The following is an 18,879-nucleotide window of genomic DNA, read 5'->3' on the forward strand; positions in this document are numbered from 1 at the left end:
TGCATTTTTTTTTAGTAGAGACAGGGTTTCACCATGATGGCCAGGCTGGTCTTGAACTCCTGGCCTCGTGATCTGCCCACCTCCCAATGTGCTGGGATTACAGGTGTGAGCCACAGTGCCCGGCCTTGGAGCTGCCTTTCAATGATCCACTATGCTGCACAACGCTTAACGTACAATAGGCACTCAATAAGCATGTCACTGGAGTTTAGAAAATAAGCAAAGATTACTTAAAAACGGCCAAAATGTTGCATCCTACCCTGGGCATTGAGGTTCACATGTTGTTCTCTTACAAAAATGCCTAAGGCTCCCAGGTGGCAGCTGGGCACTTGTTTGAAGGAGGCAGCAAGAGACAGAGATCTTGCATTCGCCCCTGGATGGCTGGGTGATCTTTGAGAAGTTCCTTGACTTCATTGAGCCACAGTTGTTCACACCTAAGACGGAGACGATGACAACAGTCCTGACACTTGAGAGTTCATGGTGATGGCTACAGGGGCTGGTGTGGAGCCTGCGGTGCCCGGGAACTCATGTGCGTATGGTTCAGGACCATGAGCATCACAGAGATAAGCAAGGCGAACTCTCCCACTCCCGTGGGTGAGGCATTGGGGCAGTGGCATCACGCCACTCAGGTACGGAGACCTCGTCCTGGTCAGCAGGTCACAGAGTCTCGATTTGATGCAACCTCCCAACGTGCTAGCTTTGCCTGGGGGCTGCAGATGATACACTTCCCTCCTTTAAAGTGTCCGAAAAGAGGAGGCTGGTTGAACCAAGGGTCCAGGGTAGCCACGCAGGGTTAGGACTAGAAAGAGAACTGGCGAGGAGGCCGCCAGATGCCTGCAGGGAAGTGGGGGTGAGGGGCCTGGAGGAGCAGAGCCTGAGGGTATCCCCATCTCCACTGGGCTGCTTTAGTCTGCCCCTGGGCTGCTTTAGTCTGCTCCTGGGGAACAGAATTCCGATTCTTCAGGGTCTCTTTAAATTGGGGGTGGGCACCTCCTCCCCCACTTTGCAAAATGAGAAATTACATGAAAGAAGGAAAATGGGAATCAAGAGAGGCAAAGAAGGACGAGTTCCACGGCAACCTTCCCCAAAGCACCAGCGTGCCGCAGACATGACGGAGAGGGGCTGGTTGACAGCTTTGATCAGTGCACACCGGTCGGCATAGCGGGATCTGCACCGCTGACCTGCTCAGAGCGGCGGGTACCTGTTGGGGGTTGTTGCCCAGAGGCGACAGCAGGTGAAGAGAAGGTACAGGGTGGATCCTGCATGCAGAAAGCCTTGCCTGGGAGGAGCATCCAATCCAGGCAAGGCGACAGACGACGGACAGGAACGCAGAGAAGGAGAGTTTCCAACGGCCAGTGGTGGACAGAGGAGGAGGGAGAGAGAGCTCTCCGGAACACATTTCCATGCCAATAGCAGTGGTCCGCACTCTGGGCTCCGGGATGGACCACCAGGACTGTAGGGGAAAGAAGGCCACTCCAAGGGGAGGGCCTCTCTGAGTCCAGACCATGTGAAGAACAGGGCTGGGGAAATCGAAGAGATATAAGGAATCTGGGAAGAAACGAAAATCCTGGCACAGACACGTTTATTGAACACCTACTGGGTGCTGGGCCTGGTGTTAGGCACTGGGGCGGGGGGTTGGCGTCAGCCCATCTCCTGTCCATGCCCCAAAGAGGGGACTGCTCTGCTCCTCTGCCCCTTCCCCAAGGAGCCAGAGGCAAGCTGCGAGAGGGGGGAGTCTTTCTAAACATTCTCGTTCTAACTGCCCTGAGCCCAAAAACCACGGCCTCTCCCTGAGCGTCTCGGATTTCGTTTTTCCTTCTTTCCCTTCTGCTGTGAACACAACATCTGGGTTTGAGATCAAGGGTGATACACTGGCTGATGAATTCACTGCCAGATGCCGGCTACTGGAATGTACAACCGTCGGCTGAATTCAAAGCACACACAACCGCGGGGTCCCCACCCCCACCCCTCCGGCCCAGGACACCACATGATGTCACCTCCCCCCACTGCAAAAACAACCCCTAACGCACCCGCCAGAGTGGGGATGGAAAAGAACTGGATGGGCAGAAAACCAAGGTCGCAGCGGACGATCCAAAGAGGACGGGCTACGGTCAGACTTCGAGAATCACAACAACCCCTGGAAAACCAGGAGGCCGCACTGGCTGCTACTCTCGGATGGCCGCAGACAGTGAAGGCGGCTTACTGGAGAACCTGGTGTCACCAGCATGTGCCAGGGCCAAAGGCTGGCCTGAGGGGCGGCACCCTCCAGACTCCAGCCACGCCAGCCCCAGGCAGAGACGCCAGGGCTTCTGTGGCACGGTCCTCTCTTGTTCTCTCTCCTCGGTGTCCCCTCTGCTGCCATCAACATGTGGGTCCTGCATCCTCATGTCCCCTTCACACACCCACCAACACCTTTCCAATCCTACTGTGTCCACAGAAGCACTACGGAAGTTCCTGCGGAAAATAAGAACAAGCTATGCCCACAACTGGGGGAGGGAGCCAGACCCCAAAAGGAAATTGCCTCAAAAGGCCGGGTGCAGTGGCTCACACTTGTAATCCCAGCACTTGGGAGGCCAAGGCGGGTGGGTTGCTTAAAGCTAGGAGTTCAAGACCAGCCTGAGTAACATAGCAATACCTCATCTGTTAAAAAACAAACAAAACAAAACAAAACAAAACAAACAAACAAAAAACCCACAAAAAATAGCTGGGCGTGGCAGCATATGCCTATAGTCCCAGCTACTCAGGAGAATTGCATGAACCTAGACGTTCAAGGCTGCAGTGAGCTATGAACGCACCACTGCGCCTTGGTCCTGGGTGACAGAAGGAGACCCTGCCTTTGAAAGAAAAAGAAAATTGCCTCTAAGAAATGCATTTATTCCACACTCATTGAATTCTCTTTATTATCTTGCCAGGACCCAACTGCTCGCTGGAGGGATCCCACGTGCTATATGTATAAATATACCATACAGAACATTTCCACTTGAGCCACTCTGCCGGGCCCCCAGGCCCAGGTTTGGGACAGGCAAACCAGTGGACATCAACACCCAGCCTTTAGACCGCTCACAGCCTCTTCCCAGGGCGCTCCACACCCTGTAACAGCACAGTGCCTGTCTTGGCTGAGGGACGCGCTCAGGCAGCAGGAGAAGGTGACCCACTGTCCCTCAAAGTCACCTGTCTGCCCAGACGAGGTGCAGGGATCCCTGGGACTCAGAAACACATTCGGCTGCTAAACACACAGTCAAAACCCGGCCCGATCATCTGCGCCTTGCGTGCGCGCTGACTCGGACTGGGAGGGTTTGCTCCGTATCACCAGAGGGCACTGGCCCTCCCAGCCGTCCACCCTCTTCTGCAGGCTCCAGCTTCCACGTGGGGAAGGGCGCCCACAGGACCCGCACTGCCAGGGAAAGCACCTCCCTCCCCTCTGTCCTATTCTGCTCATGGCCCAGCGGAGAATGCCAAGGAGTCCCCAAGCTCTGAACATCGGTCATTCCTGGGAGTCAGGTGGGGGCTTCAAACACGTGCCAAAGACCCTACTGGTCCAATCACCAGTGGGTGGGGGGCATTCTGATGCTGCACCTGGGTCAGAGTCAGCCCGGAGCACCCACAGTGGCAATGAAGACCAGTGGCCACTGCATCCCAGGGGCCAGCCCTGGAGGACTCCGCACTGTGTAGATGCAAATACAGTCTGCAGGCCGGAGCTGCCGATGTCTTCCAGCGTCATTTGGTTCATTTGCCTCTGGGTGGAATTGCATGCCAATCATTTCAGAGGAATTATAAAAGAAACAATTCTTTCTCCCAGATGAAACCCAACCTCCGCTTACTCCTGGGCAGGATCCAATGGCAGTTGCAGGTGGACTCAGCCCTGTTCATTTACTGGGGAAGGACTGCGACGTTCCATGCCTCCTGTCTAAACTCTCCCGAAAAGCGGGGTACCATGAGCGCCAACATCTGCACCCTCAAATCACACAGTTAGTGAAGCCCTTGCTAATGTTTGTAACTATAACTTGCGTTGCCATTCAGGGTGAGAGTCTCTTGTCCCTTTTGGGTGGATGTGACGACACCATATGGCTGGTCAATCTGGCTGGGGCTGCTTGACCATTGACTTTTTTTTTTTTTTTTGAGATAGAGTTTCGCTCTTGTTGCCCAGGCTGGAGTGCAATGGCATGACCTCGGCTCACTGCAACCTCCGCCTCCTGGGTTCAAGCGATTCTCCTGCCTCAGCCTCTGGAGTAGCTGGGATTACAGGTGCCCACCACAATGACCAGCTAATTTTTGTGTGTGTGTGTGTGTTTTTAGTAGAGACGGGGTTTCACCATGTTGGCCAGGCTGGTCTCGAACTCCTGACCTCACATGATCCACCCGCCTTGGCCTTCCAGAGTGCTAGGATTATAGGCGTGAGCCATCTGGCCTGGCCTGACCATTTTGATTAATATGTCTAAAGTGCCAGTTGAGCGTGTACCAGGGCCCCTCTGCCCCAGCCGCCCCCAAGATCAGAGTCTGAAAAGGGAGGTGAAGCCTCTTTTCCCCACTTCTGGTGTCTACACCCTCAGCTCGGGACAGATGTCCAGTAACACAGCTGTGGCCCTGCCCTGCGACTACTGCAATAAATGACTGTATTTCTCATAGTCCTGCTCTCAGATCACTGTGGGATGCCTAAATGTTTGTGTGTAACTGATCTGGGATCATAGTAAAGACCACTTAGAAACATGGAAGTTCTCCATTCAGGCAGCACCTCCTTCTTTCAGCAGGATGGGGCTGACCTCGCCAGCTGGAGCGGCAGAAGTGGCCACAGACGCTGCCAGGGATGGCAGACGGTGATCCAGGAAGGGGCTGTGCTTACGAGGACCCCACACTTGCTCTAGTCCTCTAGGTTTGGAGGCTACGCCTCTCCCTACGGAAATGCATGGGGCGCAGGCGCACAGGGCAAGGCTGAGTAGCCAGGAAGTGTCACAAGGGTTGTGAGGTGACAGCGAGGGTTAGCTGGTCCAGCTCACCTTCGGCCTCTGGCCTCAAGTGACACAGCCGGGTGCCCTTGGTGGACAGTCCGAGGGTCTCCCCCGAGCACTGGGCTCTGCCCTTCCTCGGCCCCTTCATGCCGGCCCCTTCTGGCCAGCAGTGCGTCAGACCTCCTCCCAGCTCACTCCTTTTAGGGAAATGAGCAGAAAAGGGGGCTGTGACTTGGTAATTAAAAACAGCCCTGTGGTACTGGGCGGGACCCAGGCTCTTTCCGCCCTGCAGCTGCTGCGGAGGCCAGACCCACCCTCAGGTCCTCCAATCTCCTCGGTCCCCAGAAGCCAGCAATGGGGCCTTCTGGGGAGCAGGAAAGACCTCAGCAGAGGGGGCGGCATAGGAGCACACTGGGCATCTGTCCCCAGTTGAGGGTATAGACACCAGAAGTGAAGACGTGGGGCACCACCTCCCTTTCCAGACTCTGATCTTGAGAGTTTGTGGGTGGCTGGGACAGAGGAGCCCCAGGTCCACCCTCAGTGGTGACGTGCAGCTCTGGAGCAGGGCAGGACCGTGACATCCAGGGTGAGGACAGAGGACTTGGCCAGCATGACTCAGGCCAGGGTGAGAAATGCCTGGAATGACAACTACTCAGAAGAGATGTTTTGTTGTCAGGGGGTGGGGGTGGGAGGGAGGGTTGGGCAGAGAAGATAACAGGGCACACAACAGAGATCATGGGACAGAAGCACAGCCTCAGCCCTGGGCCACACCACCTGCCAGCGGGCACCTGGGTGTTCCAGGCCTCGCCCCGCCAGGGAACGCTCCCTCCCCCGCTGCCCAAGGTTTTAGCGCACGTGAGCTGCTGGCCACTGAGTGCCCGTCTCCATGGAGACCAGCTCTCCCATCTCACTTCCTGCCCATTCGTTTTGGCTCCCCTTGGGGAACTCGAGTGAAACAGCATCTATCAGAGCACCTCAGCCACGCAGAGCTAAGCCGCACTCTCTGCCCAGCCTTCCTGCTGCCCTCCCCACCCCAGGGCCCTGCTCCCTCCCTCTGCGGCCCTGGGAGGACCTCCGGCCCAGGTCCTGCTGCCCTCCCTTTCCCTCGTGGGCCAGCAGGTCTCATGCCAGAGCCTCCGGCTGGGCTCGGCCCTTCCCATTCACGTGCTGCTGAATCACTCGAAAAAAATGCACCGACCCTGGGAGGATTTGCTGAGAACAGGGCGGCTTTGTGGAGGGAAGTGCAGCTCTGCATTTTCTCCGCCAAGACCCACGGAAGAGCCAAGCTCAGCCCTGCAAACCCCCAGCCAGAGCCGGAGCAGGGACAGGAGCAGGACCGTGCAGGGCAGGAGGCAGAGGGAGCTTGGAGAGGCACCGAGGGAACCCCCACCCGTCCCTGCAATCCGCCCCCCAACAACGGCTGAGCAGGGGGCCACGGTGACAGCTCCGTAGCCAGGGGCAGCAGCAGATTCTCTCCTCGTGCTGTTGCTGGGGGGCTGCAACTTGCTGCATTTCTCAGGAGACAGAAACAGGGACATGAAGGCTGGAATCCCAGGGGCCACATACCCAGGAGAGAATGAAAGCAGGGGGCTGGTGTCCCCACTCCTCTTTCCCTTCCCCCTCAGCACAGCCTGGCAATCGAGCCCCATGCTGAGCGGCCCCCAGCCTCCCTGAGCTTGTCCCGGGGGGTGTGCGACTGTGTAGCCCCATCTCCAGCTGTAGGATTCGGCGTGGGCTGTCACGGCAGTTGCAAGCGCAGGCTGCACCCCAGCCCTCTGCCCCGTGTCTTCTTGGAGGTCTCGATATAAGCTCCTTGCCATTTGTACTCATTGGAAGAACGACCGCAGGTCAGGGAGGGTGCTCTGCCCACCCCTCCACTCTAAAAACCCTATATCCCTTTGTCTTATGTGTCTGAGATCCTGGTCACACAGGGCTTGGGGTGGAAGGGAGATCTGTGAGGAGAAAAGATGGATCCCCCAGGGCAGTTCCCAGTGTGGGGTCACATCCAAAACCCGACTGGCCAGCAGGTTGGGGGAGAGCAGGTCAGGAGGTGAGCAGGCGGCACCTGCCAGACCCCGCCGGCCTCCCCCAGCCCATGGACAGCTGACCTCAGCAGCAAGCACAAGCAACGCCGCTGCTCCCCCTCCAAGCCTCGCGGACAAACAGGGCAACCCACGCACCACTGCTCAGCCACGGGGGCCTTCCTGGGTCCCTGTGGTTTCGGGAGAAGAACGCACAAGGCAGGGAGCAAAGAAGAGCCCAGAGGACGAAGGTTCCAGCAAAAGCAGAGTGAAGCGGGAACACGGAAGCTGTCCCCCGAGGGGGAGCAGAAGCACCAAACCAAAGCAGAGCTCTAGAAGGTGCGAAGTGTTCAGAGCAGGAGAACTGTGCGTGGTGCCTGAAAGTGCTTTAGGAGGATGAAGCTGAACACGGCCACCACATCCAGGGTCCTCACCACTGCTGGCATGGCAGTGCTCTCTGGAAACCTCAGGAGCCCCACACCCTTCCGGGTGGCTCCATCCCTTACTTTACAGTCAAACGGAGGCTGGGCAAGGGCTGGGGTGTGAGTCCAGGGGGCACCCCTGAGCCCGCCAGCATAGCCTTATGAGGTGCCTGGGCACTTCAGGGAGGATTTAGGCTCACAAGGCAGGGGGCGGGCCCTGTGCACCTGTGTCCGGAACAGGGGTGGTGGGAAGAGAGATGCTGGAACCTGGGTGTGAGGGGCAGGAGGTGGAGGGCCAGGCCTTGGAGGAAGTGCAGAAACCTTAACACTCTGCCCAGGTCACCGAGCTGTTGGCAAGTGGCAGAGCCAGGGCTCCAACCCCGGCAGTAGGGCTCTCACCGGCTCCTGGTGGAGGCATGGGACAGGGTGAGTCAGGGGAGGCTGGAGGCTGCCCCACAGGCCTTTCCACTACAGTCCAGCTGTGCCAAGGTGACCAAGAGGGGAGGGGAACACAGGCGCTGCCAGGCCCTGGGATGGAAAGTCACCCATGACATTTCCGTAAGAATCACTGGAAGGCCACGGTTTTGGGTGTGGGCATCCTGGAGAGCTGTTTTAGTGCCCACGCCAATGCCCCAGTTAAAGAACCAGCCCGTCCCCTTAGCCTTCTGCAGGACAGGTGGGAAAGGGCCGGGTGTCTGGTCCTGCTGCCATGGGACAGTGTAGGTGTGACCGTCCGGGCAGAGATGAGTCACCCTCCACCCTGTCTCACTGCCTGTTTCCACACCTAGTTTTAGCTCAAGTGTGGCCAAGAAGGGGCGATTCCTAACCTAGAACACACAGGTCACAAATACTACCTTTGAAAACAGAAACAAGAATAACCCACTCAAAGGCAGGCTGGTCCCCCCATCAGACTGTGGCTTCCAGGCTAAGGCATGAAGACCTTGGCTACTCAATGTTTGGGCCCCATTGTGGCCATGGCTTTTAACTCAGTCATCCCCTAACATCCTCTCTGCCCTCTCAGACAGAGGTGATGTTATAGTGACAGGCGGCTACGCTCCAGGTCTCCATATGCAAAAAATAGCCGGACACAACGCAAGTGCAGGAACAGCAGGAGCACGGTGACACCCTGCCCCGAGAAATCCATGTGGCTTTGAGAAACAGCAGCCCTCCTGACCCCCAGCTTCCTTCTTAATCATGTTGAGCCTAGAGCAAATTGTGGAGAGACTTTGCAACCCTAGCCCATGACATTCTGGAACCAGAGGATAGATACAAACCAGGCTAAGATCAAAATTTGCTTTTTTTCCCCCTAAGATAGGGTCTCTGTCACTCAGGCTGGAATGCAGTGGCGCAATCACAGCTCACTGCAGCCTCGACCTCCCAGGCTCGAGGGATCCTCCCACCTCAGCCTCCCTAGTAGCTGGAACTATAGGTGCAGGCCAGTGTGCCTGGCTACTTTTTGTTTTTATAGAGACATAATCTCACTATGTTGCCCAGGCTGGTCTCAAACTCCCGGGCTCAAGCCATCCACCTGCCTCGACCTCCCAAAGTGCTGGGATTACAGGAGTGAACCACCATGCCCGGCCCCAAATTTTCTCTACTTGGCCTCAAGCAGAAAGCCACAGACAACAGAGACCTAAGCTACTCGTGATTTAAAAACCCAAAAGCAAAAACAAAAAGTCTTGTGGGTTGCTGCTCCCACCCCGTCTGAATGAGCGTAACGCTTGTTGGTTCCACGAGCTTCATGTACTCCAGGGAAGTCCGGCTCGAGTTTCTCAGAGGCATGCACTTGGGGTCCCGCTGGGCACCTCGCCCCACACAGCCAGAGTTCCAGCTGTTACTCACTCATCACCTGCGTCCTCCACCAGAGCAGGAGTCCTCTGGTTCCATGTGCATGACTCACTGCTCATCTCTAGTGACTAAGACAGTGTCTAGGACTCATATCTGTACATTTATTTATTTATTTTGAGATGGAGCCTCCCTCTGCCCCAGGCTGGAGTGCAGTGGTGCAATCTCAGCTCACTGCAACCTCTGCCTCCTGGGTTCAAGCAATTTTCCTGCCTCAGCCTCACGAATAGCTGGGATTACAGGCATGCACCACCACGCCCGGCTAATTTTTGTATTTTTAATAGAGAAGGGGTTTCATCACATGTTGGCCGGGCTGGTCTTGAACTCCTGACCTCAAGTGATCCAACCACCTCTGCCTTCCAAAGTGCTGGGATTACAGCTATGAGCCAACGTGCCTGGCCTCATATTTGCAAATTAAATATTTTATAAGAACAGGTCAATCTTTTCTGGGGAAAAAGGGTAAAAATAGGGGAAAAAAAAAAAAAAAAAGAGCAATAAATGGGATCTTTCCCACACCTACATCCCAGCTGTGCCAAAAGCACTTTTTGATACCCAGTCTTTTGATTCAAATGCATCAGAGATATAGTCCTCTTTTTGGAAACAAGCACGAAACAGGAGAAGCTATGATCATACACACGATGAGGACATGCTGCAGTGAAAATGAGTAAGAGAGGCGTTTGTGTGATGTGGATGAATTCAGTAACCATGCTGAGCCCAAAAAGCCTAGCTTCCAAAAGACCCCACATAATATCCTTTTTATAAAGTTCAAAACCAAGTAAAACTAAACACTATGTTTAGCATACATGTACGGATAAAGATAGGGAGGGCTAAGCCCCAAATTCAGCAGGTATACCTTTTGTTTCTTTTTTTTTTTTCTTTTTTGAGATGGAGTCTCGCTCTGTCACCCAGGCTGGAGTGCAGTGGCGCAATCTCGGCTCACTGCAACCTCCACCTCCTGGGTTCAAGCAATTCTCCTGCCTCAGCCTCCTGAGTAGCTGGGATTACAGGTGCTGCCACCACGCCCAGCTAATTTTTTGTATTTTTAGTAGAGACGGGGTTTCACAATGTTGGCCAGGCTGTTCAAACTCCTGACTCTCAAACTCCGATCCACCAGCCTCGGTCTCCCAATGTGCTGGGGTTACAGGCGTGAGCCACCGTGCCCAGCATCTTTGTGTTGCTGAGACAGGGTCTCGCTCTGTCACCCAGGTTGGCAGTGGTGTGATCACAGCTCCCTGCAGCCTCAGCCTCTGGGGCTCGAGTGACCCTCTTGCCTCAGCCTCACAAGTAGCTGGGACTACAGGCACACGTCACCAAGCTCAACTTTTTGTAGGATAGGGTCTCTCCATGTTGCCCAAGCTGGTCTCGAATTCCTGGGCTCAAGGAATTCCTACGCTGGCTTCCCAAAATGTTGGGATTATAGGTGTGAGCCATCGGCAGGTATACATCCAAGGAGGCAGCAGGGGGAGGGAAAAGGGAGGTAGCGCACAGGTAGTGAATATTCTGGGTCTTGGGTCTGGGTAGTGGGCTCACAGTGCTTCATTATATTATCTACAAAATATTCATAAGTAAGGCCATTCGGGGACCAATGATACCAACATGTCACAAACGAAGACTGGTTGATCTAAGTCAATGTATCTGAGGTTCTTGGAAGGGAGGGAGAGAGACAGACTCTGAAACCATCCTAGTCCAGGGATCAGCAAACTATGGCACAAGGAGCAGATGCCACCCACCACCTATTTTTGCAGAGTCTCATTGGAACCTGGCCACGCCCTTTCATTTCTGTATCATCTGTGGCTGCTTCTGAGTAGCTGCAGGAGAGCCGGGTAATTGCCACAGGGGCTGCACGGCTGGCCAAGGCTAAAATACTTACTCTCTGGCTCCTTGCAGAAAAAGTGTGTTGATCTCTGTCCCTGTCCCTAAGACTGCAACTGGCAGAAGAGAAGCTACCCAGTGTGAGGTCTCCGTGGCCGTGGTGGATGCCAGGTCGGTGGCAAAGCTAGCGGGGAGGAAACTGATCAAACACCCAGGTGCCCACACCCTTGCCAGTCCCAGAGGGAGTCACCCAATGGGGCGAGGGTTGCCTATCTTCTCTTTTCTGTCCTCTCTCTCTCTTTTCTCTTAAAGTTGTAAGAATGTATTACGTGATGTACTATTTAAACAATGCTGGTTCTGTCACTTAGAAAGATTAAGAGGTTTTAGCTTTGGTTCAGTCTCTGTTAATGTCTCAGCCCATGGCTAAGCACCAAGTGATCTGTCTCCTGAAATTGTGCCCGTCTGACCTTGGGTGCCCCTGAAAGGCCAGTGTTTATTTGGCTAAAACATCTGAAGGGCTTAAATAACCTGGAATCTCCATCTGTGCCTGTGGCCCCTGAAAACAGACTGTCCCCCAGGCCGGAGTGCAGTGGCATGATCAGCTCTGGGAGATGCATCCGCAGTACACGGGCTAGACACACCCACTGAAACCCACACAGGTTCCTATTCTTGTATATACGTGGTTTCCCAAATGGGACTTCGTTTTAAAGGCAAGACTAGGCCGGGCACGGTGGCTCAAGTCTGTAATCCCAGCACTTTGGGAGGCCGAGGCAGGCGGATCACAAGATTAGGAGTTCAAGACCAGCCTGGCCAACGTGGTGAAACCCTGTGTCTACTAAAAATACAAAAAACTAGCCAGGCATGGTGGCAGGCACCTGTAATCCCAGCTACTTGGGAAGCTGAGGCAGGAGAATCGCTTGAGCCCAGGAGGCAGGGGTAGTGAGCTGAGACTGCGCTACAGCATTCCAGCCTGGGCAACAGAGTGAGACTCGATCTCAATCTGTCGGTATGACAGATTGCATTTTTTTTTTTTTTTTCTTTGAGATGAGTCTCACTCTGTAACCCAGGCTGGAGTGCAGTGGTGCAATCTCGACTCACGGCAACCTCTGCCTCCTGAGTTCGAGTGATTCTCCTGCCTCAGCCTCCTGAGTAGTTTAGATTCTAGGCACCTGCCACCATGCTCGGCTAATTTTTGTATTTTTAGTAGAGACGGGGTTTCACCATGTCGGCCAGACTGGTCTCGAACTCCTGACCTCAGGTGATCTGCCCACTTCAGCCTCCCAAACTGCTGGAATTACAGGCGTGAGCCACTGCACTGGCCCCAGACTGCCCATTTTAAAGAGGCCTAATAGTCTCTGAGGCAATGACGCAAACACAGATCTTAGAGACTCGGGTATCAGCTCTGGCATCACCATTATCAATGATGTATTTACCCCGGGTGGGCCTCTCGCGTTTAGCATATGTTCTGGAACTCTTGCAAGCGTTTCCTGGCTTCTTCAAGAAACTGCTTGTGCAACTTGTTTTGCTCTAAAATCTGCTGCTGCTGGTCTCGGATCATCTGACTGTGCCAGTCGTCGTCGGCGAGGCTGGTGCCCGATGGGGAAGTGGTGCTGAGCTCAGATCCTCTCTCCCTTTCCCGGGCTCTTGTGGAGGAGGACTTCAGATGCGCCAGTCGAGCCCTTCTTTGCTCCCTCCTCTCTTTTTCTAACTCAGCCTTGTAGTGGATTTCCAAGCTCATATCTGGGTGTTCCGTTCGTTCAAGTGATTCCAGTTGTTTTTGTCTTCTCTGCTCCATCTCTGCTTTCTGCCTTTGCCTGGATGCCGTTGAACCTGCTCTGTCTGCCTGGTCTTGAAGGTGGAGCTGAAGGGAGCCCTCTGCCAGCGTGCCCAGTTTGGGGGTCTCTTGTCCAGATTCAGTGCTATACAATAATGAGTCCCCTTCACTGATAAATATACCTGCCTCAGGAGACAATGTTTGACTTCCATTTCTAAACGTGGGCTTGACCTTGCCCATTAACGTTTTCAAGCTGGTCTTGGACGCTGCCTGCTGCTCCGCCTCCTCTGCTAGGCTCCTGGGTTCCCCGGCGGGCAGCATCTCTGCCTCTGTCGTTTTCTTCCCTCTTGGGGTCCCAGCGCCGCATTCTTGCATCTCTGAGAAGGCATGCTCTTCCCCGGGGCTCTGGTCCATCCTGGGCTTCAGTGCCAGGTACAAGCGCAGGTGTTTTTTCAGCTTTCTGTTTATATTAAACAACTCTTCAAAGGCCAACTCCAGCTCTTTCTGCCACTTGTTCTTCTCCCGGAGCGTGCACTGAGATGCTGGGGACACAGCTTCCCTTCTGTGGCTGGCACCAGCTGGCCACAGCTGCCCGAGGTCTCTCAGCTTCCCCTCTGGACTCTGTCCCCGAGAGCGACTGGTCAGGGCTGGAACAAGGCCAACTGCCCCCTGTCCCAGTGGCCTCCTCCCCGCCCGAGCTGTTCCTTTCTCTTTTCCCTCCACACGCCTGATTTCTCCCACAGCAGCCACGAGTGGGTCTGGCCTTTCTAGGTCCGGCCCCCTGCGCCTCCGAGGGTGGATGGCACCGCGGCCACCCCTGGACTTGGTCGAAGGTTCTCGCCTTCCCTTTCTCTTCTCAGGCAGGGCCAGGTGAGAATTCATCTGACCCATGGCTTTTGTAGTCTGTGGTTTCTCTGGGCTCGCTGCTGTCTTCCGGGGCCTGGAGTGCCTGGGGTGTTGCTGGCCCAACTGTTCCCTGCAACTCCTCTCTTCACTAGGGGCCGCTCTGTGCTTCTCCTTGGCCCTTGGGGGCCTGGCTGATCTCCGCTGGACGGGCCCCTCTGAGGCGGGCTCATTTTCCCTGGCCCGTCCTCCTCCCCAGCCTAACAGACGCGCTGACTGCAGTCGGTCCAGGCCTCCGACGTGCAGGTACCGTGCCTCCCGACACCCTCTCCCCAACTCCTCAGCCAAGCGCTGGAGCTGGTAGCTTTTCCACAGCTTGGCGTCCGCTCTTCTCTGCAGAGCGAGGTCGCCTGTGCCCCGGGCTTGTAGCGATTTGTGCTTTTTCCTCCAAAGCGGGGCTTCGTTATCAGGACAGAGGCTCAGCCACGTGGCTCCGTCCATGTTTCTGTTCCTGTCTGCGAACCCGGCAGATGCAGCTTCCCAGGGAAGGTGCTTGGAGCAAGAGTGGAGGGTTCAAGGGGCGCCCCCGGGCCTGAGGAGCCACAGAAGCCACGACTGTTGCACAGCAAACCTACGAGGAAGGGAGCACAAGTGCAGCTTTCCGGAACTCCCAGGAGAGTGAGCAAAGCCCTGGAGACAAGCACACGGGATTCTCACTGTGGGAACAGGCTGCAAAATGTGCCCCTCCGAGTTCTCCTGACCTGTGCCCGCCAGGGCCCACTCTCAGCCTCCCAATTTCTGTCCTGCACACTTTTGACAAGAGCCTGCAGGGCAGCTGTTTTGAACAGAGTATGGTTTTGTTTCCCAGGGGACATCGGCAATGTCTGGAGACATTTTCTATTGTCACAAATGCAGGGAGGAGGTGCTCCTGGCCTGCAGTTGAGTGGAGGCGAGGGAGGCTGCTAAACACCCCACACTGCACAGGAGGGCTGCCCAAGACAGCGAATAACCCAGCCAGAGAGGTCAGCAGTGCCAAGAGGGAGAATCCCACCCTAAGGGGCAAGTGTTAGGATTCAGGTAGGGGTGAAGGGGTGCAAAGGGCAGCCCTTGGAAACAAATATTCAGAAGAGCAGGTGGATGTGAAAGAGGAAGTCTGGGCCTCTGGAGGGAGAACTGCTCATAAAGGAAAGGAGGAAGAGACGGAGGAGGGAGGAGCCTGCCAAGCATGTGTGTGTGCAGGGCTGCGTGTGTGTGCATGCATGTGCAGGGGTGTGTGTGAGCATGTGTACATGCATATGCAGGGGTATGTGTTGGTGTGTGTGCATGCAATGTGTGTGCAGGGGTGTGTGTGCAGGGATGTGCAAGTGTGTGTGCAAGGATGTGTGTACATGTGTGTGCAGGGGTGTGTGTGCATGTGTGTGTGGAAGTGTGTGTGTGTAAGGGTGTGTGAGCAGGGGTGTGTGGAGGAATGCGTGTGTGCAGCAGTGTGTGTGTGCAGGGATGTGTGTGCAGGGATGTGTGTGCAGGGGTGTGTGCAAGGATGTGTGTGCATGTATGTACAGGGGTGTGTGTGCATGTGTGTGCAGGGGTGTATGTGCGTGTGCATGTGTGTGTAGAAGTGTGTGTGTGCAGGGGTGTGTGTGCAGGGGTGTGTGTGCAGGGGTGTGTCTCCATGCATGTGTGTGCAGGGGTGTGTGTGCAGGGATGTGTGTGTAGAAGTGTGTGTGTGCAGGGGTGTGCAGGGATGTGTGTGCATGTGTATGCAGGGGTGTGTGTGCAAGGGTGTGTGTGCAGGGGTGTGTGCATGTGCATATCTGTTTATGTTTCTGTGATCATGTCTGCACAACTGTGTGTACAGGGGGGTGTGCAGGTATGTGTATGTGTGCGTGTCAGTGTGTGTATGTGTATGTGTCCGTGTGGGGCATGCAGGTATGTATGTGTGCATGCATGTCTGATACTTGAATCCAGTAGAAACCAAACAGAGAGGAGGAGAAGCTGGTGTTAGCTCTGTTTTCATGATTCCCAGCTCTTTCCTTTTATAATGATCAGAGAAGGACTCTTCCAGTTCTCTTTGGCATCAGGAAGGTACCCATGCTTTGTCAGGCCTTCCTAGGAAAGGAGGGACATTTACATAAAGAGTATGGGATAGCGTCTGTTGCCCCAGGCAGGTGATGCCAGAAACAGCCAGATCTGTGAGCTGCAGGAACGGCTAAGGGACAGTCATAGTTGATATGGAGTCCCCCTCCACTGCCCCTTCCCTTCTTTCATCTTAGTCTATATGGAACCAGGCTAAGCATTTGGAGTCAAACATAGTTGCAGGAGTCAGAAAATACTGCATCTGTATTACAGCTAACATTAACCGTGCAGGCTCCCCTCTGAGCACTTGCCATGTATCTGTTCATCTTTTTTACAGTAATCCTTTGAGATATGAAGCTCCTACCCCCCCCCCACCGGTTTACAGACAGGGAAACTGAGGCAGGCAGAGATGAAGATGCTTAACCCAGATCACACAGCTGGTAAGTGGCAGAGACAGGCCCTCTGCTGCTCGGACGAACCCCAACACCTTTGACCAACCTCAGGTGGTCACATTGCAGCGGGCTTTGACTTAAGTCTTCTAGTGGGAGGTCCTTGCACCTCTTGGTAAATCAGATCACACATTTAGAATAGTGGTTAATATGATATTGAGGCAGTCTGCCAACCACCATGATGATCAAGAGAGAGAGGGAGAGAGAAAGCTGGGCCCTTAAATGCAATGATTGAGATTTTTGACACAGGTGCCACGGCAATTTAATGTGGAGAAAGAATGGGTTTTTGTTTTACAACAAATGATGCTGGCATAGTTGGATATCCACAGGCAAAAAATGGGAATTCACAGCCTTATCTCACCCTATATACAAAAAGTAACTCACAATGGATTATAGCCTTCATGTAACATCTACAACTATAAACGCTTAGAAGAAAACGTAGATGTATATTCATGACCTTGAGTTAGGCAAAGATTTATTGGATACAAGACCAAAAGCACAACCAATAAAAGAAGAAACTGATAAGCTGAACATCATCAAAATAAAAAATAAAAAATAATAAAATAAAACCTTTGTGCTTCAAAAGATACCAAAAGTGAAATGAAAATACAAAGTACGGACTGGAAGGAAATATTTGCAAATCATATATCCAACAGAAGACTTGAATCCAGAACATATAAACAACTCTTACTACCCAGTAAGATGGCAAATAATCCCATTTGAAAATCAGCAAAAGAAGGCCAGGTGTGGCAGCTCACACCTGTAATCCCAGCACACTGGGAGGCTGAGGCAGGCGGATCACTTGAGGTCAGGAGTTCGAAACCAGCCTAACCAACATGGTGAAACCGCGTCTCTACTAAAAATACAAAAATTAGCCGGGTGTGGTGGCGTGTACCTATAATCCCAGCTACTCGGGAAGCTAAGGCAGGAGAATTGCTTGAATCCGGGAGGCAGAGGTTGCAACGAGCTGAGATCGCACCATTGCACTCCAGCCTGGACGACAGAGTGAGACTCTGTCTCAAAAATAAATAAAAATAAAAATCAGCAACGGATTTAAATAGATATTTCACCAAAGAACACAGATGTATGGCGAATACAGCACATAAAAGGTGTTCAACGGCAGCGGTCTTTAGGGAAACGCACGCTGACTCTGCAGTGTCCTGCCACCTCACGTCCACTCCGACGGTGATCGTCAAAAAGACAGACAACAGCAACTGTGGGTGAGGAAGGAGGGGGAGGAACTGCAGCCCTGTGCACACTGCTGGTGGGAATGGAAAATGGTGCAGCCACTTTGGAAAACAGTCTGGCAGTTTCTTAAAAAGGGAAACACAGACTTAGCCTATGACCCAGAGATTCCAGTCCTAGGTCTATAAGCAAGAGAAGGCCTGAGTCCACGAAAAGAAACCAAAGCTTGGAGAGGTTGAATAACTTTCCCAGCTCACGCGGAGGAGCCGGCCTCAGACACCAAAGACCACCAGGAACGGCCATGGGGATGTCCGATTAGGTGGAGTGAGGTCAGGGCAGGTGAATGTCCCTCTGTGTGCCTCGGAAGGCGCCTGGAGGCCCCGAGCTTCACAGTCTATTTCTGTGCCAAGGGCCATTGGCTCACACCCCTTGTCAACCAACAACAATTAGTAAAACCTGGACAAGTCTCCCCTGCTCTGGAAGTGCCCCCAGCCCATTCAATGACCTCAGTGCACCCTGTGGCAGCCCCACTGGCACAGGCATCCCAATGAAGCAACGTCAGTTTTCCTGGAGACACGCAAACGGGTAAAAACTTAACACATCTGGGCAGAGATCTTTGGGATAAGTCCAGAAAACTGCAGCCAGCTCCATCATTCAGGAATTGATCCCCACTCTGACACCATCAGATGCAACCTCATCCCTGCTGCCCCAGCTCTCCTTGCTCTCCCCTCTGAGACCCTCCCCACTCACTAACTTGAGGCAGAGGGCAGGGTCTCACGTGGACTCGTGCAGGCGCTGGCAGGGACAGTAACTGAGTGTTCGTTGAGCCCAAGATGGTTCACCTGTTACACAGCCTGCTGGGACGCCTGCCTCTGCCTGTGATGCCCGGCCTGATCTCCAGGCCGCCCACAGTCTCTCCAGCCCCGCCAGACAGGACGTCGGGTGCCCTTGGCAGGATACTTGCCAAGGAAGAGAGCCATGGTTCCAATCAGGGCCCTCGCTACAGCTCCCCTCCCAGAGGCACCTGCCCTCTCCGGTTGCTTAGAATATTCTGGAAGGGGCAGGGGTCCTGGTACGCCGCTGTCCTCCACATCCTCCAAGTGTTCTGAGCATCTTGGGCTGCTTTGGGGTTTTCTACTCCCCCAATGCCCTCAGGTCCTGCCCCCTAGAGCTGACAAGCCTGCCTTCCGCTGGCTGCCTTCAACCACGAGGGGAAACCACAGCTCCCCGCTCCACAGAAGCCGCGCTCGGAGTAGCAGACAGGAAGGCGAGTGGACACCAATCTGGCCTCCGGACGGCACCAGGGCCTCCCACAGAGCGGAGTGGACACTGGGCCCATTCTGCTCTCTTGCTCTCTGCAGGAGCCAGTCCATGGCAGCTCCACCCCAGACTGATCCGATCCCAGCGCCTGGGCCCAGGAATGTGCTCAGCCACCAGATTCCCAGCGATTCTCACCAAAGTCAGGCAACCCCTGGCCTACAGCTTGAGAATGACGTCCAAGCAGCTCAC

General features: G+C 54.4%; 1 protein-coding gene across 1 annotated transcript in view; it reads right to left on the reverse strand.

Moving 5' to 3' along the window:
- Positions 1-12,090: 12,090 nt before the first annotated feature.
- Positions 12,091-18,879, reverse strand: part of CEP295NL (CEP295 N-terminal like) — a 13,312-nt gene continuing 6,523 nt past the window's right edge. Inside the window, 3 exon segments of the mRNA XM_011989495.1 lie at positions 12,091-14,220; positions 14,223-14,271; positions 14,273-14,291. Of these exon segments, the coding sequence (XP_011844885.1) occupies positions 12,497-14,220; positions 14,223-14,271; positions 14,273-14,291 (1,792 nt within the window). The 3' untranslated portion in view covers positions 12,091-12,496.

This window comes from Mandrillus leucophaeus, unplaced genomic scaffold, assembly GCF_000951045.1.
Source record: "Mandrillus leucophaeus isolate KB7577 unplaced genomic scaffold, Mleu.le_1.0 Scaffold1, whole genome shotgun sequence".
Taxonomy (NCBI): domain Eukaryota; kingdom Metazoa; phylum Chordata; class Mammalia; order Primates; family Cercopithecidae; genus Mandrillus; species Mandrillus leucophaeus.